The sequence below is a fragment of the Lates calcarifer genome, linkage group LG10 (genome assembly GCF_001640805.2).
Source record: "Lates calcarifer isolate ASB-BC8 linkage group LG10, TLL_Latcal_v3, whole genome shotgun sequence".
Taxonomy (NCBI): Eukaryota; Metazoa; Chordata; class Actinopteri; family Centropomidae; genus Lates; species Lates calcarifer.
In genome coordinates, this window is record NC_066842.1 from 9,580,335 (window position 1) to 9,606,135 (window position 25,801).

Consider the following 25,801-nt stretch of genomic DNA (forward strand, 5'->3'; position numbering starts at 1 on the left):
ATGTAGGTACCTTGAACTGAAGGGTGTAGCCAGGACGCAGGGCCAGGTCCCTGGTGACAGCCACCCTATCCCCATCAGAGCGCCCAAACACCATGGCAGAGGGTGTTGGGGCACAGAAGCTGTTGTTGCTTTCCCTCTCCATGCCTTCATTACCTAGCATCAGCCACACACTCATCTGATTCAGGGGGTAGTCGAACGCTGGTTTCTCATAAAAGTTCTGTGGAGACAGAGGCCAGGCGAGTTCAGTGAAGTGTCTGCAGCAGAACATATTTCTGCTAAGATAAATGGATACACCTCTGCAAAGATTCAAGATTTTATAGCTGTTCTATCTCAGGGGTATGACACCTCCCATTACAACAAAAGCAGTAATATCTCAAGATGAAGCCGAAGCTGCTTCACAAGGTCAGACCACAAATTGCAAGTTACCAGAAAAACTCCTTAAGCTGAATCCTGACCTGTGGTAGAGTAGGATTGGCCATTGGGATGATGTGTTTCTCCCTCTCTGACAAAATTATGACATCATCAATTGCCCACTGGTCATAGCCCTCCCCAGAGTGAAGAGGCTGCCACCAACGAAACCTTGTAGAGGGTGTCTTAGAGGCTAAGGGAAGCTCATAGTGGACAAAGCTGGGAATGGACGAAGAGATAGGTTAGTGACAGTTCTCTTTCAAAATATACAGTAATCACAAAATCATCTAATACTATGTGAAGATTCAGTTTCCCTCCCTCTCTTCATCCCCAGGTTTCTCACCGAGGTTTTGTGAAGTCAGTGAAGTACATCTCAGCAATGAGACCCCAGCTGATTCCTCCGTCGTTGCTGTACTGCAGCAGCACTCCTTCCTCCCTGCTGTCTGCCTGGTTACACTCTGCCCAGTCCCCACCCACCCGCAGGTAGAACTGCACAAACTCTGCCCATTCAGTGTCCAGGTCCCAGCTCACCAGCTGCCTCAGCCCAGCCTGACAATGAAACACACGCACATTCATACAGATTGAGTAAATGATAAATATACTAGAACCTGGAGGATTTACCATAAAGTATGTTATTTTTCATAACCATGGGTTGGAGAAGACTTTACAACAATTAAACTGTAAGTATCATTTGGTGGTATTTTAAGGCAAAACATACATTATCAGATAATCATTACTGCCTTTGTGTGCAAATAAAAGTTCCTGCCACAAGTCAAAGATGCTGTTTTCTGGTAACAGCTGCAACAAGTAACATCCCAGCTATGCATATTAATTTGAGGCTGCTACAATATATCAGAGATGTGCAGCTGTCTGAACACTGCGTACATCTTCCATCCAATCAAGTATTCCATAGAACTATGGTGTTTTCAGGATAGATGCAATCCAGAGGTCAAAACTTTTTGGCAGTGAAATCTAGGAAGTAATCAGAGAATGCTTACACACGCCAAGTTTGCAGAATCTTCTAAATTGGTTATTTTAATAACCCAAAATATTCTAACATCTGGATCTGGATTTCCACCAAAACATACAGAGACAATTATAGCATACATGTGCCTAATTTCTTTCTAAAGTTAGAAGTTTATGACAAAAAATGAAAAAGTTGAAAAATGCTGCAATCTTGCAATTTTAAGAAACTGTTCCTAGATCCACATCTGCATCTGGAAATCTGGATTTACACCAAAAACAACCCTGATAACTAAAAAGGACCAAAACCAAAAATGCTTAAAGAAGGCAATTTTCTAGTTGTTTACCTTGCTGAAGTACAGGGACGATCCAGATGAGACCACTCCACAACCCATGTCGGGGGTGACCACCTCTCCGCCAATCACCTCTTGCCATGTGGCCAGCAATGCGTCCTGGGACTCAAAGTCAGAGAGTACACTGGAGGACAGGGGGGAGGAGGGCTGGCAGTCTGTTCCTGAGAAACCATCATCACACCTACAAGAGAAGACAGCATGTGAACTTCTTAGTTTTGCTCTGGGTACATCTACGATTTCATATGGATCCCACAGACATCCATCAAAAGATATTGATGGGCCTCCATGTTGAGTGATATTGAAAAAGTAATAAAGAGCAACCTCAGATAGTTTAATGTTCGTGTGCCTGTGTGTGAAGGCTGACCTGCAGTGTCCATGGTCACACCAGCCATGTCCGTGGCACATGTTGGGACACTGTTGGCCAATGTAGATGTCATCCAGGGCCCACTCATCCTGCTCGCCATAGTAGTTCTGGATCCAACGGAACCGTGTGGCACTGGACCTGAACATAGATGGGACACACACACACATTGTTAAACTAGATTCACACAATCTAAGCTGAACATAATGTCATGTAGTAGACGGATGAAAAACTGCTACTGTGACTGCTCAATTACAACTGATAAAAAAGTAATATGATGTTAAAAATGCATTATGTGATCTCAGAAATCAAATGACTGACAGTGATTGCTAGAACATCGACTGTGTCATCATGTTATATTCACTAATCTACTTCTCTACTGGGGATAGAGATGTGTGGATTTAATGTTCCAGCAGGTAACCTAAGATTAACCTTATCACATGTGTGTATGTCTGCTTTGCTATGTGTGTGCATGTGTGTGTATGTGTGAGTGTGGTTGGGATCTGCAGTTGTCTGAATTAAATGTCAGAGAGAGGGCAATATCATCGTCACATGATCTCTGCTAAAGGTAGGGCAGTGGATGTGAGTATGTGTGCAGCATGGGTACATGTTTGTACATGTGAGCGCCTTTCAGTGCTTGCGGTTTGCTGCATGTACAGAAATGACAAATGGCAGTAGAAGTATAGATAGTCAGGTATATTGGGGGTTATATAGCAGGGAGGTTTTGTGGTCTGCTGCTAGCCACGACTGTTTTATTATCATTTACTGCCATGACCCTATGACCTCTCATCACACACTGCAGGAGATTAGACCACCTTTATTTAGGAGCTGGGAATGAAATGGAGGTGGAGGTCACAGTGCTCAGAGTGGAAGGTTTATGTGATTATGTGTGAGCTAGAGCCATAACAGTACACATATTCCTCACAGTGTCTGATACAAAGTGACACTGTATTAGTACACATAGTTCTGCTTACCCTTTAAACTGCAGTCTTGTTAACCTAATACAAAGTAATTACAGTATTGTATTGCACGGGCAGAGCACAAATTTAACGGTGCAAGTAGTGTATCAATAACTGTGAGATAAACCATTCTGGTCAGATTAGACCAGCTCATACAGCTGGTATCACTGGTATGGCAAATGCAGAGCTGGAGGAACATCCCATATCATTTAGATCCCCTGTTTAGAACCACTGTATTTTCCAGTAAATTATAGCAATGCTTAGCACTAGATAAGCAGTGAACCGAACAGAAAATGTACGGCAACATTGTCAACCCAAGTCAGACAACATTATGTCTCAGGAAATGGTTATATTAAAACACAACCGTGATTGCAACACCCAGGTGGGTCTGGTTAAAACACACCGGGGCTCAAACCCTTCTCTCCACAACATAAATGTTTATGACTATGGCTACATCACCATACCCAATGGTATAGACACAAAATGCTTGATCACCACTGTGTTATTCCTTCACACCAGATGTAAATGTCCCATGAGCTACTTTCTTGTGTTTTTTAGTGATTATCAGTGTGTGTGTGTGCATGAAAGGGTGAGCTCATTTAATCATTTTGCATCATAGGAATGCAAGAAGGAATTTCCTGTTTAGCGTGCATCAAAACCCTGGTGTGATGTGTAGCCAAAAAAATGTTGTGCAATGTTAATCATTGTGAAATGCTTTTGGATAAAGTCTGCTGTCATCTGCTGCTTTCTTTCTTTTTCAGATTTTTCAAGACAACTTTGATGTGAAACAGCCTATGCATGTGTTCATAGCTGTGTATAGATGTGTATAATGTGCGTCTCTGTGTGGACAAGTAGCCATTAACAGTAATGTGTGGATACTTTGTAGTATCATCTTTAACATCAGATTTATGTTATACATTTGGCTGTTTCTTCCATCCATTGTACTTTTCAACTAACAACAGCACAAAACTAAGATCAGAGAACACATTGTGTCTATTCTACAGATGTGCATTACTTACCATGTCTTTTGAGGCAGCGACAAAGTGATGCGTCTCCAATCTTTGAACTCTGATGGGTGGTAGACACTGGGGGCTGTAAACTCAGAGCAGCTTGGCATGCCGGGCAGACAGGCCTAGGTCAAGGAAAGGAGGGGTTTCACTACAAAACATTTTTTGTGCTTTGCTGGATGTTAATAACTCAAAAGTTTTTAATTTATCACTGTGGTTCTTAAAAACAGCATCATATACTACACACACGCCAAGGCTTTATCAGCCCCACAGTATACACATATACGAGACTAATTCAGGATTACAGTATCTCTGACCTTGAATATCGAAAGACAAGCAAGGATTAAAAGTACAGGACATTCAGTGAGTTACATTCTGCACTTGCCAGATGACTGCATTTTCATGCACATGGGAGAATTAGACAAAATTCACTGATGGAGGACTCATTACGCCCTATTCAATTCCAAAGGCAATAAAAATCTTGGCAGATACTTTGGTGCCTTATGAATATTTATGAGCCAGTTGTGATCACAGAAAGTCTTTGTTGAATCATGGGAAGATAATCTGCTTGCTGATTCAAGTATTGTCATGTATTTGCTAATAGTAGGATGATAAAAAGTAATTGCGATAATTTCTCATCTGAAACAAAGTGTCACATTTAAGGACTCTCATTATTTACACATTATTACCGAGGCTGTAATGGGTAAATCAATATTCATGATCATGAATAAATGATAAGTTTCCTTGTCTCTTTCCAGGACAACTTCCCCAAGTTTTAGTCATAAACAAAGGTGTGAGTCAGGCTGTTAAACAAAAGAAGTCAGATGTTAACAATACCCAAACATGGGGGAACAAAGGCACAACATTTCACTCTCCTTACCTCTTTGACTAGGTGCCAGGTGAGGCCATGATTGGTGGAGAACTCCAGGCGGACCTGCGTGTCAATGTGAGGAGAGGGCTCGCGGCCACAACCCATGACCAGTGAGAATTGCAGACTGTAAGAGGCGCCGATCTGCATGGACTGAGTTTCCACATAACGAATACTGGAGCCAGGGCTGGGCTCACCAGAGAAACTGGAGTACAACAGGGAGGATATCGAATGTCAGATACTGTGGAATGTGACCTTAAAGTCACCTTGTGTTGCATGTTAATGTGATTTGGGCATCTGTCAAATTTCTGATGCATGAGCTTTTGTTTGTTAAAAATCCTGATGAAAATTGGAGCAGTCTATGTGCTGCTTTCAACCAAATTTTTTTGGAACATTATCTCTGTCGGAGCATTAGGTCTCCTACCTGAGCGTCCAGTCATGCTGGCAATATGGCTGGACATGGCCAAGATAGAAACCAAGACTCTGGGTAACGTCTAACACATTGCTGAAGTCCAGGCTTATGGTGTTGAACAGCACAGAGGTCATGCTGATTTCATCCAGGGCCCACACATCATGACTGCGGCCTGAATGATATGGCTGCCACCAGCGAAACTGCACGCCAAACTTCCGAGCCCCGGGCGGGAGTTCAACAGACACAATCCTGTTTTGGGGACAGAAATTGTGAGACTGAACTTTATTGATGCTTAATGGAAAGTTTGCTTGACGTAAGCTGTGTATGTGCCATGGTCACAATCAAACAAATGTGAGAATAGTGTGATATAATTGGGGTCAGTACCCATAATGCCAAACATTTCAGCTGGAGTTAATCACACAGGCTGACTGAACTGTGACTCAGGCTCTGACTGGGATATAAAGCCCACATTATCACAGCCTGCTGTTTGTAAATAATGTACATTTGGACAATCTTGAATCGATTCTAACACAATGCAGATGGCCAGAATTACCCAGATTTATAACAACAACATATTTCATCATACTTTACTTTCTTATAGCCTACTATGTTAGCCACAAAGGCCCTGTTCGTCTTTGTCAAGACTGATTCCCTTATCATGTTTTTTTTGTACAAACATATATGTTGATACAGTAAGAACTACACTTTGCACCATATAGTTATGTAGAACTTGTCCCTGACTCACTAACCCTTGTTGGCCTTTCTAGTGGTGATGTAGAGCTCTGAGATCTGGCCTGCACAGCTGGAAGCCAGCCCACTTTATCTTCATTACACACATAGATGACACAACCTAACTCAATGGGTCCCAGTGGCTTACACCTCCAACACACCATTAGCAGTGCAAACGTGTGTTTTAATGGACTCACAGTGTCTCTGTGGAATCATAACCATACAAGCCTGTGCACACACACTAAGCACAGCAGGTACCTTGGCTCATGGAAGCCTTGGTAAGCATAGTGCTGCAGCAGCGTCCAGGTAATTCCGTTGTCTGAGGAGTAATGCAGCAAAACGCCCTCTCCTGGCTGGTCTGGAGCAGGACATGAGCTCAGGGTGCTGCGACTGCCTAGCCGAAGAGTAAACTGTAGGTACCTGCAGAGAATCAAAGTGAGAAAATGAAAAAATAAAAGCAAGAATAGGTAGACCCAGTAGGAAAGAGAAGGGGAACAGCAGTTGAGTCAGGCAGAGTGTGCAAAAAGGAAATGACACAGAAAGAGAGAAAAGGGCAGGTTGATAAATGAGAAGTAGGAAAGGTAAGGTGACCAAGAGTGTGTTCAGGAAGGAGAATTTAGAGAGAGAGGGGTAAAAGGGTAGATAAACAGACAGTCATGCAGAACGAGGAGGTGGCAGGGAGGTGGCAGGATGATGGATGAAATGATTAAATGAATGAGGACAAAATTAGACGAGAGGAGGTGGAGGGAAAGAAAAAGTAAGACATAGAGAGTGTGAATGAGAGTCAGAGTTCATATCCATGTATTCATGTTAACTGTACATAGTCCCTGATGGGGCATGAGCTTTTGTCTTGTTATGTATTCATCTATGTTTTGGCAGGCATATTATAATCCATACTAATGTAATATTTATTATAATTTCCATCATCTGTCTCGGGCTGCCAGTCACCCCCCCAGCTCTCTCTGTCCTTGGCTTAGCTGTGCTTTCATTAGCGGAGCAGTTTCCTCTTTCAGGCAGCTGTTCACTCAATCAGCCAGGAAACTGGCATTAAACATGGCCATCAGGTGGCACACTGAGAGCCGCAACAGGCATAATCAATCTAGCACAGATGCCAGATCTAACTTCATCGTTCCCTCTCTATCTTTTTCTCTCTCACGTTTTCATCCACTGCTTTCATCTCTCCTCTCATCTGCAGTCCTCGCCATGATCATAATCCATCTACCAGTGAGGAGCAGAGAGTATGAGAGAGGGATTGATGAAGGAGGAGAGAGGATAGCTGACTGGCTGGAATATTTGCTATCTATCAGAGGTAAGGACACCTAATGAAGACAAGCCATGGTTTTACAAAGTAATCTACTGATCTACTGAATCTACTGACTTTGCTTGTATGCAGCATCTGTACATGTGTGCTCCCTCATATCTCTGCTTATGTCTGTATGTGCATGAAACAACTTTGTTTTTGTTTCACAAAAATTGTGATCCTTTTCTTATCATCACTTCCATTACCTGGCCTGGGAACTGTCTAATGGAGCAGTGACTAGGTGCCTCCTGCTGTCCCTGTTGAAGACCAGAGCCTTGCCACTGGCCAGCACCCCACAGCCAAAGCTGACCTCAGCCCCACGAAGAGAAGAGAAGCTGTGGTAGGAGGAGAGGCGTGGGCTGGAGAAACCCTCTGACAAGAAAGCCGGGAAGGTCTGAGAGGCCAGCTCACAGGCTGGACCACTGAAGCCTGGGTCACATCTGAGAGGAGGAGAGAAACAGAGGTTTGAGAGAGAGGAGAGGAGAGGAGAGGAAGATATGAGACATTAAAAAGACCGAAGGATATAATGACAAAAAGTAGACAGAGATAATGAAAATCCATTAATAAATCATAACCATAATACAATTTGATTAATTTTGAATGGTGATTGGTGCTGCAAGGCATTAGGTGGATAATGAGCAGACTCATTTTGAAGGAGAGGCACTGGATTTATTTGGTTTAATAAAAAGCAGATCCTTACTTGCAGCCTGTTCGGGAACAATGTCCTCTCCCAGAGCAGAAACGAAGACAGGCTGGACCCATATACACTGAAAAGCAATAAATGAATAGAAATAAATTGTCTTTTACAGCAAAAAATAATTTATTATATAAGGTTGAGTTCTAATAAATTTTTGTGACCCTAAATACAACGTGTATTATCTTAAAATAATAAACAGCAAGATATTATAGGTAGAGGATATTAAATCTGGACAAGGACAAAGGAGACAATGGTGAACAAACCTTGTGAAGCAACCATGTACAGCTATATTTAGTTTATTTGTATTGCTTATCTTATCACTGGTGTGTAACCTGCATTGGTCCTAACCATTGTCTATGGCCCACATGTTGCCCGATCCAGTGCCAGACTGCTTCCAGCGGAAGCGTGTAGTGTCCTGTCAGGGCAGCATTGGGCAGAGGGATAGAGATTCTTGTCCACCTGCAGAGGTGTGGCATGTTAATATAAACATACAATACATTCATAGTATAGAGTTGTACACACATACAGGTGTGCATTCTCATTCATACCCGCTGTAGTTGTCAGAGGAGTAGATGGTGCTATGAGGTAGGTGGGGTCCAGCACAGAGCTCTGGCAGACACTCAGTGTGAAGCAGAGACCAGGAACGACCGTGGTTGGTGGAGAACTCCAGACTCACGCTAATGAAAAGGAACAAAGAACATCTTATCTCAACATCTTAATAGCAGAATTTGATTTTCACCCTAAAGTAGTGTAAAATCACTGAACTACTCAGAATAGGTAAAAAAAAAAAAAAGAAAGAAAAGAAAAAAAGATTAAATTATGTTTTCTGAGACTCAAGTGCAATCTGTCCCTTTACCCCTTCTACTCTTTTTATTAAAATACACTCTACACTACACAGACATTTGCAGCTTCAAATGGCAGCTACTGCTTGAAACCCGAGGACTTAAGAGTACATACCTAGGTTAAATGAGTTCAGCTTCCCCTAGATGCTGCAGTTCTGAAGCATTAGAGCATTATGCCCTTCAGTTTCTTACACGCACCATTTACCATTCTTAACACCAAAATAACTGAGTGAATCTAGGGTGTCTCACTTGGGGTGTGGGGATCCTTTGTTGCAGCCCATTTCGGTGATTTTTGCTAAAAAGTGGCCATATTTTCACATAAAAGCACTGCCTAACCTAGTTTTAAAGTGTGTCACACCTGTTGGCAGGCTGGTAAGAGCCACAGCCCAGGTTGATGGAGAACTGAGCAACATGTGTGTGCGTGCCAGGCAGCACAGGGAGCAGCTGCATGAAATCCACGGCCCATACATGCCGGTTGGCACCTCCATGTGACCGCTGTTCCAGGCAGAACTGGGTGACTGGTGTTTGTAGCTCAGTGGGCAGTGCCACTGATACCACCGCAGGAGTCTGAGAGAGGAGAAATAAATGACAGAATGATTAGATCAGTCCAGAGGGAAGATACTAATTAGGGCTGCTACTTTCATTTTTTTTTCAAGAGTTTATGATTTACAACCTGACCATTATTCACTCAATTAATCAAATAATGATTTGGTCTGTGAAATAATGACAAATGATTTTTTTTTACAATTCCAATTCCCAAAAGGTCAAGAGGATGTCTTCAAAATTCTTGATTTGTCCCAAAAACCAACCAATGAATATTTAGTTTGCTATGACATAAGACAAAGAAAAGCAGCAAATCCTCACAGATACAATAGAAGTAAAAGATACTCAAGCAAATGTCATTTTTGCTTGAGATACTTCATATTTTACTGGCACTTCAGGTTAACTAAACTGTAGGGTTTTGATTTTTATGTGTGAATATGCTGTGCATATCTCACCCTGTAAGAAGAGTATGGAAGAGTGTCAAGCATCACACGTTCCCTCCTGCCCTCAGACCTCCCAAACAGAATTACATCATTCTCATGGGACTCTCCTGGATCACAGCTGCCACCACCTAAACATAAGCACGCCTCACTCTGTTTATGCAGTGTAATACACGTGTGCAAAAAAATGATGAAACTGATGAGGAAAGACCATTACACAGCGATGCATTACTGTAGGTAAGTAAAGCTACTGTTGCTCACTTTTGCTTAACCCATATAAATGACAAAGTATGATGGATGGAGGATTTCCATACCCATGGTAAAGTAGAAGCGGAGGTTTCCATAAGACGTGGTGTCGAGGTAGGGGGTGCACACCCTCCTCCGGCCCTCCCTCTCAAAAACTAGGGCTGATCCTGACTCAATCTCTCCACACTGGGTCCCGTAGACAGCTCCCTCTATGTCCCAGCTGGATAAAAAAGACAGACAGGCAGGGTTGGTTTAGAAAGGAAAATACATTTATCAGAAATAAGTGTTACATAAAATGTATGATGTACATGTATTCTATTCTATTTCCCATATTACTTACTTGACAACAAATCGATACATTTTCACTATTATTTGTTTCTGTGTTGCATATCTTAAGTAGTACCTGAAAATGTAGTACATAATACTGTCCTGAACTGTGTTTTTTTGCTACCATTATTCTCATCTCTCTTTATTATTGCTCTATATGCGCATAAATGACTATATCTTTGTAATTTTAATCTTATATTCTTATATTCTGCCTCTTGGCTAACTTTGCATTTACAGCAATGTTTATTAATGTGCACTATTCTTTTAAATAAACAAATTAATAAAACAGAATGAGGCAGTATTTCAACAACATTAATAATTCTAAAAGAGAGAGAGAGAAAAAACAAGCCATTCAAGCAATCATGCCACATGATGTAGTACTCTTTCTTACTTAAATAACTCATTGGTAGTGCATATTTTTCACAGTCAGATGGTTTATGATCTTAACGTAGTTTAAAAGTACAACAAATAATTTATTTTAAGCACTTAACCTCAACCAAAAATTAACCACAAAAGAGACTTTACTGAAATAACAGTAAAACAAATTATAGGAAACACTTAAGTTTATAGATTGCCTCTTTTACAAAGCATCTCCCTCTGATGTATTACTGAAGTCAGGAAACAGTTGCTGTAATTCACGCCTTGCCAATCAACAAATACACAATGCTAGGAATACTGCATAAATCACCTGGAAGAGGATTTACACATAAAGAGCACACACACGTGCAGACACATACTTCTGCACAGTGGAGAGAGGATTCTCATTAGCACTGACAGAAGTTAACTCAGTGTGTCTCAGTGTGTCAACCCTCTCCTGTGTTCCTCTGCCCCTCCCTCATTCTCTTTCTCCCCCCCTTTCCTTTCCCCCTCTTCCTCTCTATTCTCTGTCATGCGGTGTATAAGCTGGTGTGTTGCTGTCACAGCCAGCGTTGGGTTAAATGACACTTAGTGGAGTGTGCCATAACAACAAAAACTTTCCCTGTCTACTTCACACATGTGCCAGCCCATGACGCCTGATGGGTGAGAGCAAGCATGCAGTGCAACATGTTGCCATGCTGTAGAAAGGTGTGAGGATGCAGGGTGGCTGCAGAAACACACTCTTGTTTGAGGCCCTTCTCATTAATGGAAAAATGTACTGACAGAGTTGGTGCATGAGGCCTGTTAATTACTCTCTGACAGCAACACTGTCTTCTCATTCTGTTTTTTCTCTCCCTACCTCTCGCAGTGCAGTGTTTCCTTACTTACTTTCTGCTGTCCAGTATGTGTCTTTGTGTGTGTGTTTGCTTGCATGTGTGTGTGTCTCACTCTGAACAGATGGACTGCCATCTCTGTAGCAGTCAGAGGCATGGCATTCACCTATGTAAGCTTGACTCAAACTTGTGCAACACGCTGCATGTCGCATGCTTGACATATGACAAGTGACAGGTGTCAAAGCACATGCATGTATAAACAGAGAGCATTATCAAAGCACTGACAACCAAAACCCTTCCTCTCTGTTAACTCTCTCTTTTCTAGCTAATATACAGCCTGGTGCTAAAATGTTTCACCCAAACTGACCCTGCCTTCATCAGGGATAATGTTTTCTTGGTTTGTTTCAGTTAGAGATTAATTTGACTACTTTTACAGCCCCCACATAGTTTGACTCTTGTCTCTTGTGATATATTTTCATCATTTAACACCATAAAAGACTATTGCCTCAGGTCTGGCAACCAAATTTTGTTTTACTATATTATGTTCATTACTGTCAACTGAGTTTCCCCTCAGTTTCAGGTCAGCTGAGTCAGTGCCACATTTTACAAAGCTTTTAAAAACCTATAAATCTGTATAGACATGGCATTCTAATAAAGCATTACTCTAATGGTTTTTTGTTGTTTGTATTATATTCAGTTTTAACTGCCTAGTTTGACCTTTTGTAGTTTTGTTGTGCTTTTATGGCATTGTATTTTAATGTACATTTGTGAAGCACTTTGTATTTTTGTAGGGTGCTATAGAAATAAACTAACTTATTCACTTACACAAGAAAATGGTGTATCAGATGATTTCAGAGGCCAGGTAGACTATTAAATATGACCATTAATATATATATTTAATATATAAATATATATATTAAATATGATATATAGATTAAATATGACCATTATCTTGACTTACTTTGACGGTGGACTCTCAAAGTCTTCCTCCCAGTAACTCCTTCCCTCTTCCCTGTGCAGATCAATGTCTCTGGTAGAGGCAAAGCTGTGGCCAACTCCCTCGCCACCATGGAAATACAGAGCATTGCCCTCAGACTGACAGGCGTGCTGGCAAATAAGAAAACAGGCGTTTACACATGCAACTACTAACATTTTTACAAAATAGTGGCTTCATGACTTCATGTAACATGATAATCTTATCATTAGCAAATGCTCTCTCTCTGCTAGGCTGAAAACACCACATGATTATGACATTCATTCTGCTTCTTATTAATATGACTGATAACTTTCTACCACATTTCTAACCACAAGGTTGAAGGACATCCATATGTCAGTGTACCTTGATGGTGGCTCCAGGGAAGAAAAGCCAGTTAGCAGTGTCTGGGGGGTCCAAATTGTCCTCCATTAGGGGGGCCTTATGAGCAGCATTGACCAGCAGCATGTTGTCAAGCCCCCAGCAGGACTCGTAGCCTTCGGGGCCTTGAGGTGCCTCCTGAGACCAGCGGAGGCGAACGCCGTCAGCCCTGGAGTGATATGGCAAGGGGAGCAGGTGGATGACGGTACTGCTGTTGGTTGGGGCTCTAGGAGAGAAAAAACATAAAAAACAAGGGTCTTAGTGGCTGTAAGTCTAAGTGATTTAGTAGTTTATCTATGAGTTTGTTTCTGTGTTTACACAAAAGAATAACATGCAAACAGACAAACAGCTATATATTGTACTTAGAAGACAGTGTCATTACATTATGCCTCTGTCTGAGTGCTGACAAAACAGAGTGAGGCAGTGATAGAGGGATGAAAAACAGGGGGATCATCAAGACACAAACAGGAGAGGAATGACAAATTGAGAGGGGGAGGTGTGAATGAGGGAAAAAAGAGAGGGCGGGTGTTCATAACAGATGGAAGAACTGTGGGAAGGATGAGGAAGAAGAGAGAGACCTGATCTTCTCCAGTGTGATCCAGTCATCTGAGGTGTTGGCGTTGCCACTTAGGCTGTATGACACAGTGATGCTGGGGTCTGAGTAACTGAACCGACAGGAGCCTGAACCTGGGGGAATATAAACACACAAAGAGGACAGACATACAGTATATGACTGTTACATCAGCTAAATAATATGTAAGCTAGTTTCCTTTTTTTCATCAACTGAATTTTATCATCAGGGCAATGATCCTTTGTATGCCCTGAGGGGCAGCCGGGCACAGCATGGTGGCTTCTTCTGACTGATTGCTCCCACATCCCCTCCCTTAGCCAAGTGGAAAATTGTCTCTAAATGGTGTCATAGTTTAAGTAAGTGATCAGCAGCTTAACAGGGCTGAGAGACGTTAGGAGGGGATTGGGCAGAGGTGATCTGAGAAGTGCTGATGTAGGACCAGAGACTCTATGGCTAACTACAGCTAGATACTGTTGTGTGTGCGAACATTCTTGTGCATTTCTGTTTGAAGAGTTTATGTGGGATGAGACTATTTTTGCACCTTAAAAATATGGATTTGTGTGGGTGCTGTGGGAGCAGGCAAGGTCAAAGGTCGCTAATGGAGGAAGCAAGCTAACCCCCACATGCCCACCTGTTCTCTCCCCTCCCCTGCACTCCCCTTCGTCCCCACACCGCCTGACGGTGTGTGGCCTCTATGTCTTGTCAGTGTCCTGTCGTGCTGCTCCATCCCCACTGAATACAGCCGTGCATTAACCTGCCACCACTTCATTGTGCTGCTCTACTGAGCTGCTCCATACACAACACTACTGCAACACAAACTCATATTAATGACCTGCAATGCTCAGCCAGACGGAACGAGAGAAATACAGGAGAGAGGTGAGGGTGAGAGGGGTTGTTGATACAGTATGTACTCCTATTTCCACCCAGTTGTGTTCCCATGAGAACTGGTGGATGCATGTAATGGACATGAAAAATACAACACCTCTAAAAACTCTGCCATGGCCTTCTGGGTGTCTTTCCAGAATACTGTAAATCATTCATTACTGTGATAGGAGGAGAGGGGAGAGAGGAGAGAGAGTGATAGAGAGAGAGAGAGAGAATGAAACACAGAAACATCCTGTGTACCAGACTAAAGATGCCTGTTTCCTGACCATGACAAAGGCATGTGTTGTCCTAGCTGGCTAAGAGGGTCACATGCAGAGATAAGATATTTTAACAGGGTTAAAAAGGTCTAATACATAAGTCTGTTATGCAAAATCTTCCTTAATGGAGTCATTGTTTGCAGTGTATGTGGAGATTTAATACTCACCCAAGGCAAACTGCAGGACTGAGGCTGTGCTGGTGTTGAGAGGAACAGTGGTCTGGAGAAGATACATAAGGCAGTTTAGGATGTCACCCATAAATAATCAAATCTAGTTTAAGTGAAACAATATTGGGTAACACGCTGAAACAATATCAACTAATAACTCAGAGGAGAGAATGTACCAATGTGATTTGTTGCGCTGAAGTAGTACAGTGATGTTAACCAAGTAGTTCAGGCTGTCTGAAAAAACATTGATTCACTGATGTTTTCTGGTTGGAATTATATGGTCTGTTGCATCTAGAACCACATTTAACAATGATGTAAGGTGTTTTCACATTTCTGTATCACTACAGAAAGGTCAGAACTTCAACCACCAGAGATGAAGAAAACAACATTTTCTTCTGGTGTTAAGTTACTCTTTAAATGGCAAGTTGGTGGAGAGTTTGTTTTCCAGCATTGTATCAATAGAACAAAATATTAAAAGGCTATAAGCTATAGTATATTTTTCTTATATCTGTCACTGTGTGTTTGCCTGTATGTATACAGTATGTGTGTGTGAGTGTGAAAGAAGCATAGCTATGCTGTGTGTGCATGAATGTGTGTGTTCTGATTGTTGACTCTGCTGTATTGGAGACTATCTGTGTGTAAATGTTTCTATGTTTCTGGATGTGCATGCTTGTTGCACTTGACAGAAGAACTGCTAGGCAGCAGCATCAAACATTTGGAACAGTGACAGACAAAGCAAATGCTTAGCAGAGAAGTAAATAGAATCATGAGGCACTAAACACTTTTCTGTTGTTGACTGGCTTTCATCCCTTACAGCAGAATAAACAGTTTGAAATCATCTTTATAAAGACAGAAAGACAGCATGAATAGGTCTGATAAGCAGTTATAAGTGTATGTGTGTGGGTATGTATGTGTGTCACAATACATGTCAGACAGTATCCTGATACTATTGTACTATACTGTAACACGATCATCATATGACATTCAGTCCTGTGTGCTCCCTCTGGTTTCACTTTTAAATGTAAAGTTATGCATGCTTTTTATAAACTTCTGTGTCCTGCAGCAGTGGAAAAGTTAGTTTAATGATATTTTGAGTTAAAGTTGGAAGATGACTGAAAGAAAGCTGTTATATGCAAGTTATCTACAAGTTTTTGTAACCAGCTGACACAAGCCCCAAAAAAAAGAACAAAACTTGAAAGACATAAAATTATTTGTCTACATGTGCAAAAAGCACAGCTGCACTATTTCAACACATCTTAAGCCAGACAAAGTCAGCATGCTTTTTTTGTTTTACTGAAAACGCAAGGCAAATATTTAACAACTTGATGGTTAAATCTTTTCTTTTATTTATTTATGTTTTTGTTTGTTTGAGGTATGACTACTTGGTCAAATATATTTGGGCAAGCCTAACACATACAAACAGACAGCATTTGACCACAAAATCACACAAATATGGATTTTGTTTCATCTAAGCTTGATTTTTCCAACTGGATGTGCTTTCATGTTTTCTTACTAATATTTCTGCTTTCCATGTAAATGGAACATATAGTCATAAATCTCAAAATGTGAAATTTGTTCTACAGTAATGTATGACTAATGCTTTTATTTTAAAATCTATTTTTACCTTGTAAGGAACTAAGCTAGACTCAGGCAAATTTCTAGCCCTTCACTACAATCAGATATCACCTCCTTGGTGAGAGTGGAACCATGGTGAGTTTGTGTACATTGTAAAGACATTTAAACATAAATCTCTACTGTGGTTACAGCTAGTCTACTATAATTTACTGTTTTTGTGGTTGTGGCTGCTGAGTGGTTTGTTTGGATGTATGGTCAATGGGGCGTAAAATGTACAGTGGTCACAATGTGGTCAAACATGGCAGTTACCAGCTCTCGCTCTCCGAAGGGCTCACAGAAAGTGACCGCTCTGCCATGCATCAGCACGCCACACTGCTCTCCCACCTCACAATTACTGCACTCAGACCTGAGAGAAGAGAAGAGAAGAGAAGAGAAGAGAAGAGAAGAGAAGAGAAGAGAAGAGAAGAGAAGAGGGTTAAAATTAAGTTATACCAAAAGCAAATATCATCAAGAGACAATGCTGAAGAAGTAGATAGTGATTGCACCCTCAGATTACAAGAGGAGTCGTAACCTTTTCACCTACCAGATGCTGGGGTCCAGATCTCCCTGGAGGTTGGAGTCAAAGTCATCACGCAGCACAGCATGTTTACCATGGAGCTCCACTACACACAAATGCCATATGGTGACAGTCAGACACAATCTGTATGTTAGCTGGTCTTTTCATGCTGTAATTACCTTTATGATTATAATATTAAAAGAAAATAAATAACAGCATGCAATGAAAAGCAGACTCACCGAGACTTGGTCTCAATGGGGACTCAGTTGGAGCTGAAACAGAGAAGAAGAGAATAAATATTGTGGGTTGAGTAACATCTTGAATGTACAGGTATAGTCTGATGTCTGCCTAATGCCAGCCCTTACTAACAGACAGTTACTTTTCATGGGCAGATGGAGAGCTGGAGAAGCGTGCAAAGTGTCATGTTACTGTGTGAACAAAAGGAAAAGCAGAGTACTCAAGACTTTTCATATCTGTGCAGTTCTGCATTATGAACTGCAAGTGTGTTATTAGTCAGTAACTGCAGGGCTGTAGTCCTATTCTTAAATCATCTCTGAGTGAAACAAACTTTTCCCTGTGTCCTGGCCGGTCACGTCTGCAGTCTCTTGGCTGCTGATGTTAATTCCTTTCAGTAATGAAAGGCCGGACGGCCATGATTAACGGTTCAATGCCAATTAACCGCCATCCTCCCCAGGGGCGCCTGTGTGCTGTAATCTGTGGCCACTGCCTAGCTAACACACTCAACCATCAATCTCTCCCAGGGGATACACAGCTCTGAGAAGTGGAGGGAGGTGAATGGAGGGGGGTAGTAAGTGTTAAGACTCAATGAATCAAACACGGGTATTAAAAAGACATCACTGGCCTCACTTTCTAGCTAAATATTCTAGGAACACTTTGAAGAATACTGTCTGCATCCACATTAGAGCAAACTGTCATTATGTTTTTGTGCCTGAAAAGATAGAGGAGAGAGAACAAAGTGAGCTTCAGGACTTAATAAATCAAACTGAGGCGTTTTTGATAGATTGGGCTTGAAGAAACTATTTATTAGCTGGTACACATTGGTAAAAGAAACATGAAAGGTGTGACAAATTACACCATTTGACTGATGCCACTGACTAGACTCAAACAAAAGTTGCATCAGATGATCCTCAAACTCTAGAACTTTCCTGTGATATTTCAGATTTGGCTGCTGAGAAAAATCAAATTTCCAGTCTGTGTTCCCCATATTAGGGAATTTAAGTTTAACCTTATTTCATGATCAGTGACTGTTGAGTAGCGCAGTGGCTTTGACCTCCGTGAACATGTCACCCTTCAGTCCCTTTGAGCCTTTTTACTCTGCTCCAGTAGGTGGGGTGTTTTAAGAAAGCCTTACTCCAGACAAGAGAGAAGGATAATCTGCCACAATATTCTCCATCCAGGATCAGCCTGCCCACCTGATAAGACACACTAAGATAACACAGTAAGCACTCATTCCAAAGTTTCATATTAAGTTACTTATTACTTTCTTTCAAACCTTACAGCACTTCTACATTTTTCTTGAGAGAGGGGCTTATATTTGAGAAAACCCCACCTAAAATCTCCTCATAAACAACAGAACCTGAATCAAGAGAGGAGGGATTATCAAAAAAAGGTGCTATCGTAATGGCTCTGCAAATGTCTTTATTTGAGCTCAAGCTTCAATTTCATTAGCTGCCCTCATTTCTTCCCATTGGATCCAAATGCTGGGCTCTTAGAAATGGATTTACTATTCACAGAGTGGTAGTAAAGTTTCAAGCTGACTGTAGAAGTTGGAGTCTTAGTGGCCTGTGTGACAGAGCTGGGCGGTTCAGTGGCTGTGACTGTTGCTGTAGCTCTTGTGGGCCCTGACGCTCAATTCTGTGGCTCTGGCTCAGGCTCGACGATGAAGCCCATTAAAAGCAGATCAAAGGGCCTTCTTCCTCTCTCTCAGTCTCTTTTGCTCTCTCCCTTCCTCCCCCTCTAATCCTCTAGTGTCTGCTGATTCAAAACATGTTTAGAAGAGCTATCAATCCCAGCATGTGTAACTCTCTCATGTTTCTTGTGGTTTATTCTTATTAAGCGGTAATAAAAAAAAAAAGAAACATACAGTTGTGTGCTCAGTTTACATGAGCATGTGTTCATCTTACAAATTCAACCTGAAAAGAGCCTGTACTAAAACTTGATTCCTGGTAATCCACCTTCTGAGACTGACATACAGTAATAAATGCTTGGTTGATATTCTGCTCTCTACAGTCTTCTCTCATCTCACTCTTCAACAAACCCCTCTAAATCACTCTCAGTCTTTCTAGTGAGGCCATTTGGCTGGAGAAAGGCCCAGAAGATTTTTTTTGGGTGGATAATCCCTTCAAGCTTCCAAAAAGGCCTCATTTACAGTTTTCTTTCTCCATGCTTCATCACATTCTCCTGCTGTCTCTCTCACTTTCCTTCTATCGCAATCTCTCCCTGCTGCCCACCCCTCCATCCGCACCCATTCTGTCTCTCTCTGCCTAACCCTCTGCGCATCGGGAGCAGACAGTGGCGCTCATTTCACTTGGATTAATCTCCTCTCACTTTCTTAAAGACTTCAATTACTGCCTCCTCTATTAGCGGCTCATCTCTGCTAATGCCTGTATCTCCCTGGCCAGGGCTTATACTCGCAAGCATGCAGAGGGACACACACACACACACAGACACACAGAAATACACATATACACACAGACGACTTTGCTTTCCACAGATGACCCAGCCGTGTTTGCTATTTCTCTGCTATGCACACGCACACATATGCACGCATATAAACAGCAGCAACAAAAAAGAGGGGGTTCTCAATAAACTACACCAGGACTAAAATCAGTTGGGTGCTGATGAGCAGGGTTGGGGTGATACGCGGGGGGACTAAATGAGCATAAGCTTTGGCAGACTCAGACATCTCAGCACAAAAAGCGCAGGGCACAAGTCATGTTAAATCTTCTCCCCCTCTTCTCTCCATCTTCCTGCTCTAATCTCCTCTCTCCCTCCTTTCTCTCCCCACCCTGTAAACTGTACCCACTCTTGCGATCTCCCTTGTTCTCCTCTCATTTGCTCTTTTCCCCTCCGTCTGACTCACATCCTTGACGACGTGAACTGCGTTTGAAGTCGAGTTGCTCCTGTCTAACTGACGGTTGCAATTACTGACTCACCGGGACACAGGATGCTGTTGTTTTTTTTCTACAATGACTAAAAAGAGATGGTTCTCCAAGGTCAGATTGCTGCCACTTCACTCCACTCAGTGAAAACCAGGGCCTTTATATAGGCTTCAATTGGCATCATTACAATAATCACAGGTGAGTGGAGAGGAGGCCAGCACAGAAGTAAGACTATTATTTTCTGGTTTCTGCATTACCTTTCCAAGCTGTGTTTTTAAGTAAAGGTGGAATCTAAGGTAAATACAAGACATATTTTTCTTCACAATAGTGAGAATTAACAAGTCTAGCCAAGTGTCTCAAAACATGAGGACAAGCTTATTTAGCTGACAATTTTTGGCTTTCTTTCTCTTAGCCAAACATCTCCTGGCTGCCAGTATGTTAGAGGTGGGGAGAAACACAACACATATTCTTCCACATATCATCAGCCCTTGCTTAATTCAAACATAAATTACATGAGCAAAATATAAAAAGAGGAAAAATCTTAATAGTAGAAGAACAGAAGTGAAGACTGGGAAGACAGAGGGGAGGAAATAAAAGAGGAGAAAATAGGGCTACCGGAGACAGTCGGGATGCAAGAGGGGAAGAGATATAGACAACCAAGGTCTCAAGGTTTTTTGCCGCTGAGTGATGAGGGATGGAAGGCGAGCTGGCGCTCAGCCAAGGCAGCAGGCTGGCTGGCAGACTGGGTGGGTGGCGTGGAGGTGGGAGAGTGGAGGCCACCCGTCCCTTCTCTGTTGCGCTGTGATCAGGCGTCCCTCAGGGAGCAGTGGCCTCTTTGAGTTATATGTCCCTTTAATAATCCATCTGGGGTGCAGTGCACTCGGCCAGGCCCATAAAGGCCTGATTTATTCCCTCGCTGGAAATGAGGGGACCTGGAGATGCTGGGCAGAAAGGGCCAGCAGTCCCTGCTGTCAGGAGATAGAGCTGATGGACGGCCTGCAGCACCATTCTACACCCACAACCTCTCTACCTTTCAGCACTGAGCACCCTTTCCTAGCCCACCCCTCATCCCCCAACTTGGCTCCCCTCATCTGGGCTTATTAAGTCTTTTTTATGGTTGCTCAGTAGGAGCAGAAATGTACTTCTGTTTCATCCTCTTGCCTGTCTGTTCTTATACTTGCAATCATTTAAAACGGTGGCAGTAATTTGCATTTTGCCGCGTCATGCTTTAAAGTATCTCTAGGAGCCTGTCCAAACAATTTGGCAATGTGCTGATTGGTGCCACGAACTACTCGGTTGCGCTGTGCATTTCATTCAGTTGCAGAAGTATTTGTCGAGCTCCCATTAGTTTTGTCCTCTGAATCCACAAATAACAACAAAATATGGGGATTTTCTGTGCTGGTTGCGGGTTGAAGTAATGGGGTGTAGATCAAAGCAAACTGGAAGGGAAGTTGGAGGGATGAATTGGAGGTAGAATGAAGGGATGGGGTAAAGAAGTGTGCTGGCCCAGCAGAAAGGAGCTGTAAGAGCACGGGGGGGAGCAGTGTGTCTGGAACCAGGCATCCTCCTACACCGCTAGACAGATTATTTTACACACATGTACACACATAAAAACACAAACACACAAATCCAGCCTCTCCTTATGTCTCAGCAGGATTTTAGGGGCACTAGAGTGGAAATATTAGAAACAAACACCTGTCTCTGTGAACTTGTAGAGAGGCTTTCTGTTACTGAGAGGCAAAGCGCTGCATGTCAGATTTTCACAGCGAGTTCAAGACAGATATCGCTCCTCTTCTTTCTTTATCCCTAAATCTCTTATTTACATTAGAATCTAACTGAATGATCTCTGTCTCCCTCTAACTGTTCATTATTCTAAGCTCAAATTTGCACTCCAATGTTACCTTCTTTTTCTAGTTCTTTGGCTAATCTGTCCATTTGTTCATAAAGTCTTCACCCTGGCTGATCAGCCCTGATTGCCTTCTTATTTGAGCAGTCTGCCCTCTGTTTCTCTCTCCCTCCCTCCAGTTCTTCCTTTCTCTTTTCCTTCTTCCTTCCCTCTCCTCCATGGATCATAACCCTGCTTTAGATAGCTTTAATTTCACCACCTCTTCAAAGCTTGGGTCTTAAGCATATGAACTTCTGAAGTGGCTTGAGCTGGCCCTGTATCTTTTATTCCACTTTGAATGCTAATGCCTAGATTTGAAGCAACTTTGCTCAGAGCAGCCTGCACTCTCTTTGCCACTCTGAGGCTGAATTTGGGACTGTAGCCTATTTGATCCTGCTGGAAGGGAGATGTCTACAGGCCTCTGCCTCACCTGCTGCTAAGTCTGCTGAGTTTGTTGAGGGAACTTAGATAATAAATGTGATTTATGAATAGCTTTCACTAGGTTTGTTGTGAGTTGGTTTCCGTATTATCATACTTTTTTACTCCGCAATACAGTGGCTGCACATCAGAACATTTTGGATAATGTCAGACTAGTTTTCAAGTTTAATTTTCATGTCAGGAGCCTTGCACATTCCAGTTTCATGATTTAAAAAAAATTCTGCATAGCTTTTTTGAAGCTGCAGGTTTTAGTTCGGAAGGAGTAAAAGGAACTGACTACGGTGTGTTAGATCAGCGGAGTAGAGAAAAATTATGCTTATCGGTCAACCCACAAGAGACCAGACATGATCAGACTCATTTCTGTTTCTGTTCCCTCCTTTCTCTCATCTCTCCTCTGTCTCCTTTTGCCTTCTGTTGCCTGCGGCATGTTCATTTCTCATTTGTAATTCAGATTTTCTGGCATAGTTCGGCAACAGAAAGAGTGTTGCGTTATTGGCCGTCAAAGGAATTAGCCTACAACAAGGATCGGCCATTCGTTCATATCTACTCTTTCCCCCTTGTTTTTGGTTAATGATGTTTAATTACCACATTACCTCTACCCAACACTCAAATCACCTGCAATTTATGACCTTCAAGTTTCTCATTAATACTATCTCTTCATCCCACCATCTTTGTCCTTCTATCCTCCCATCTCTCCTTCACCAATGAGACAATGAAACTGTCATTACTGACACCAGTAATTTATAGCTCTACATTCCTCAGCTATCGCTCCTATGTATGTCTTATCACTGTCACCATCCCTCCTCACCCCCCACTATACCCCTCATACCTGTACATGTTCACTATAGGTTACATTTTCTTGCACTACCTCACTGCTAGTTTCTGCTCCCATTCCCAACTTGCGTCCTCCAAGGTCTTGTAAAGTCTAAATCTTTGCTTTCCAGTTTGTCTGCTATGAGTAGCTGTGTGTTAGAGTAATACTGCAGGGCCTTGGCAATGAACAACTAACTGACTGTTGTTGGCTGCAGATATTTCAAGTGCGGAGGGAGAAGACTGGGGCAGTGTGTCAGCAGTGGTGAGAGGATGAGCTTTCAGGCAAGGAGACAGAGGAGAAAAGTCTTGTCGCTAACTCTCTGTCACTCTTCCAGGCCTGACTGAGGGCTCTGTGCCCCATCTTCTCCAAGTGGCATGGAGCCATCAAGTTGAGCACTCTGCCTGGCATGTGCTACAATTGTCGGCAGTCTCTCCGGTGACCTGCTAAGGGACACACTTATAATAAAGGGTCCTCAGAGACTAGCCACAGTGATTTTTTTTTTTCTAAAAAACACTAAGTATATTTTAAAGCTGACATTTTGTTGTTTTTACCCTAAGACGGTATACTTCTTCACTTTCAGCATTAAAGTCAAATTTGATCTACAAGGAGGAGTTCTTGAGTGAGGAGGAGGCTTCTTTCCTGTAAACAAGCAATTATACACACTCAGCATGCAGAGTAGGACTGCACTGTCTGTCAATAGCTGCTTAAGGCTGTCACAGAAAGTGGATGTAAGAAGTGTCGGCCATAAAGCGTAAATCTCCGACAGGGAGAGAGGGGGAAAAAGCTGAGTTTAGCATAAGCTGAAATTAAGCTGGCAATATAGGACACCCAAATATCTCTGGCTCTGGCTGCATCATTAGGGAGGAAAAGAGCCAAGAAGTGCTGCAATGCCACTGTCATGAAGAAGCAGCCTATCAACCATACTGTGTCATCCATATTCTGACTATGTGGGCATATGATGGACAGTAATAGGAGGTAACAATGGGGAAGGTTAGTATATGTGTACATGCACGTTTGCTTGAACATATATGTATCTGTGCATGTGTGTATGAGTATCTGCCTGTAAGTGCAGTATATTCACGTCTGTGTCATAGAGGAGGATGAGGAGTATATGTTTGTTGTCCCTTCTACTCACCTCCTTGCTCACAGAGCTGCTGGGCCAGAGCATCCTTGAAAATGATCTGTCCTCGATGTGTTGCTGTGGCACTGTGAGAGAGAAGAAGAGAAATCAGGGGGGAAAGACAAGGAGAGAAGGAGCATTAACACAAAGAGCACTGCCACCAAAGTTAACTAATCTGTCTTTAGTATATGAAGATTAATCCAGCACAGATGGCATCATTTCCCACGAAACCAAAATGTGCTCAAGCATCCCACATAAAAGAGGACATTTTCTGAACTTCATTATGATGTGACTTTGAGGTAACAACAACGAGAAGTACCCTCTGAACCCTGTCAAAAGAGCAATTTAATTAACTAGCTTCTCCAAGGCCATTATGGGATACGGTAATATTTACATGTGAATGACATAAATGACAAAAGAAAGTAACAGTGAGCTAGGCTAACTACACATGCACAGCCATAACATTCTTATCTCACAGTGGAAGTCAATAACTGGTGAGCAACATTGGAAGTCTTGTTACTATGACTGCATTTCCTCTGACTAAGAGGGCAATTGTCATTTTATTATCCACATATTGACAATGGTAGTTCCTCATTCACATTACTGTGTTAATGATATTTTTGTGCTCAAACAGTATATAATAGTGTGGGTTATCAAATATCTTCCATTATCATCAGATCCCTGCACCACCATACTGCATTCATGCATGCCAGTGTAAATCTAACTCTATGGTATGTTGCGTGCTACTGTATATGTATGGAATGTAATATGAATTCCTTCCGGTGGATATGAAATGCATTATTAATTTGAGAATGGAGAGATCTTTAAAAATCTAAGAGGGTGAAATGGCTCAGAGTGCAGCAGGATCTTTTATACAGATACTGAGATGTGCTCTACTGTACTGTAGACACATAGAGAGAGGTCCAAGCTCATTTGCTGCTACTAATACTAGTAATAATAATAAAAGTAATAATAAAAATAGAGGAGTAGTTGTTATAATGCTTGTGTATAGTGATAGAGTATAGAATGAAAAATAAAAGCCCATAACTTGGGCACAGGAAAGAGATTGAGGTGGAAAGATTACTGGATTTGGAAGAGGCAGCAATTTTCAGAGAGTCCTTGAAATGAGTTATTGGAAAAAATTGTAAAGTTTTAGAGCCTTTGTAGCTCATCCCACTTAGTGGCAGCAGCAAAATGGTCTATATAGTAGTGGCTCTATGAACTATACAAGAGGACACAGCTCTACTCTTTTAGTTGGCCAGTAAATGCTGTATTGCATCACTCCTACAGTTTAATCTGCATTTTGCCAACATAATGCACAGAGGGGAAACAGTTGGAGACAGACTGAGGTCAAAAACATAAAGAGGATAAATATCACAGTCATGACGTGCTTCCTCACTGACTGCTTGCAG

At 42.1% G+C, this 25,801-nt stretch overlaps 1 protein-coding gene across 1 annotated transcript in view; it reads right to left on the reverse strand.

The window, feature by feature from the left end:
- The window catches only part of reln (reelin), an 89,257-nt gene that overhangs the window by 18,931 nt on the left and 44,525 nt on the right, over nucleotides 1-25,801 (reverse strand). Inside the window, 25 exon segments of the mRNA XM_051073273.1 lie at nucleotides 11-217; nucleotides 456-627; nucleotides 752-957; nucleotides 1,719-1,905; nucleotides 2,089-2,226; nucleotides 4,064-4,176; nucleotides 4,932-5,124; nucleotides 5,344-5,580; nucleotides 6,319-6,480; nucleotides 7,567-7,800; nucleotides 8,061-8,127; nucleotides 8,406-8,472; nucleotides 8,474-8,516; nucleotides 8,606-8,734; nucleotides 9,258-9,466; nucleotides 9,898-10,013; nucleotides 10,197-10,348; nucleotides 12,607-12,752; nucleotides 12,985-13,225; nucleotides 13,578-13,686; nucleotides 14,880-14,931; nucleotides 16,764-16,860; nucleotides 17,038-17,116; nucleotides 17,250-17,282; nucleotides 24,405-24,475. Coding sequence (XP_050929230.1) covers nucleotides 11-217; nucleotides 456-627; nucleotides 752-957; nucleotides 1,719-1,905; nucleotides 2,089-2,226; nucleotides 4,064-4,176; nucleotides 4,932-5,124; nucleotides 5,344-5,580; nucleotides 6,319-6,480; nucleotides 7,567-7,800; nucleotides 8,061-8,127; nucleotides 8,406-8,472; nucleotides 8,474-8,516; nucleotides 8,606-8,734; nucleotides 9,258-9,466; nucleotides 9,898-10,013; nucleotides 10,197-10,348; nucleotides 12,607-12,752; nucleotides 12,985-13,225; nucleotides 13,578-13,686; nucleotides 14,880-14,931; nucleotides 16,764-16,860; nucleotides 17,038-17,116; nucleotides 17,250-17,282; nucleotides 24,405-24,475 — 3,460 coding nt within the window.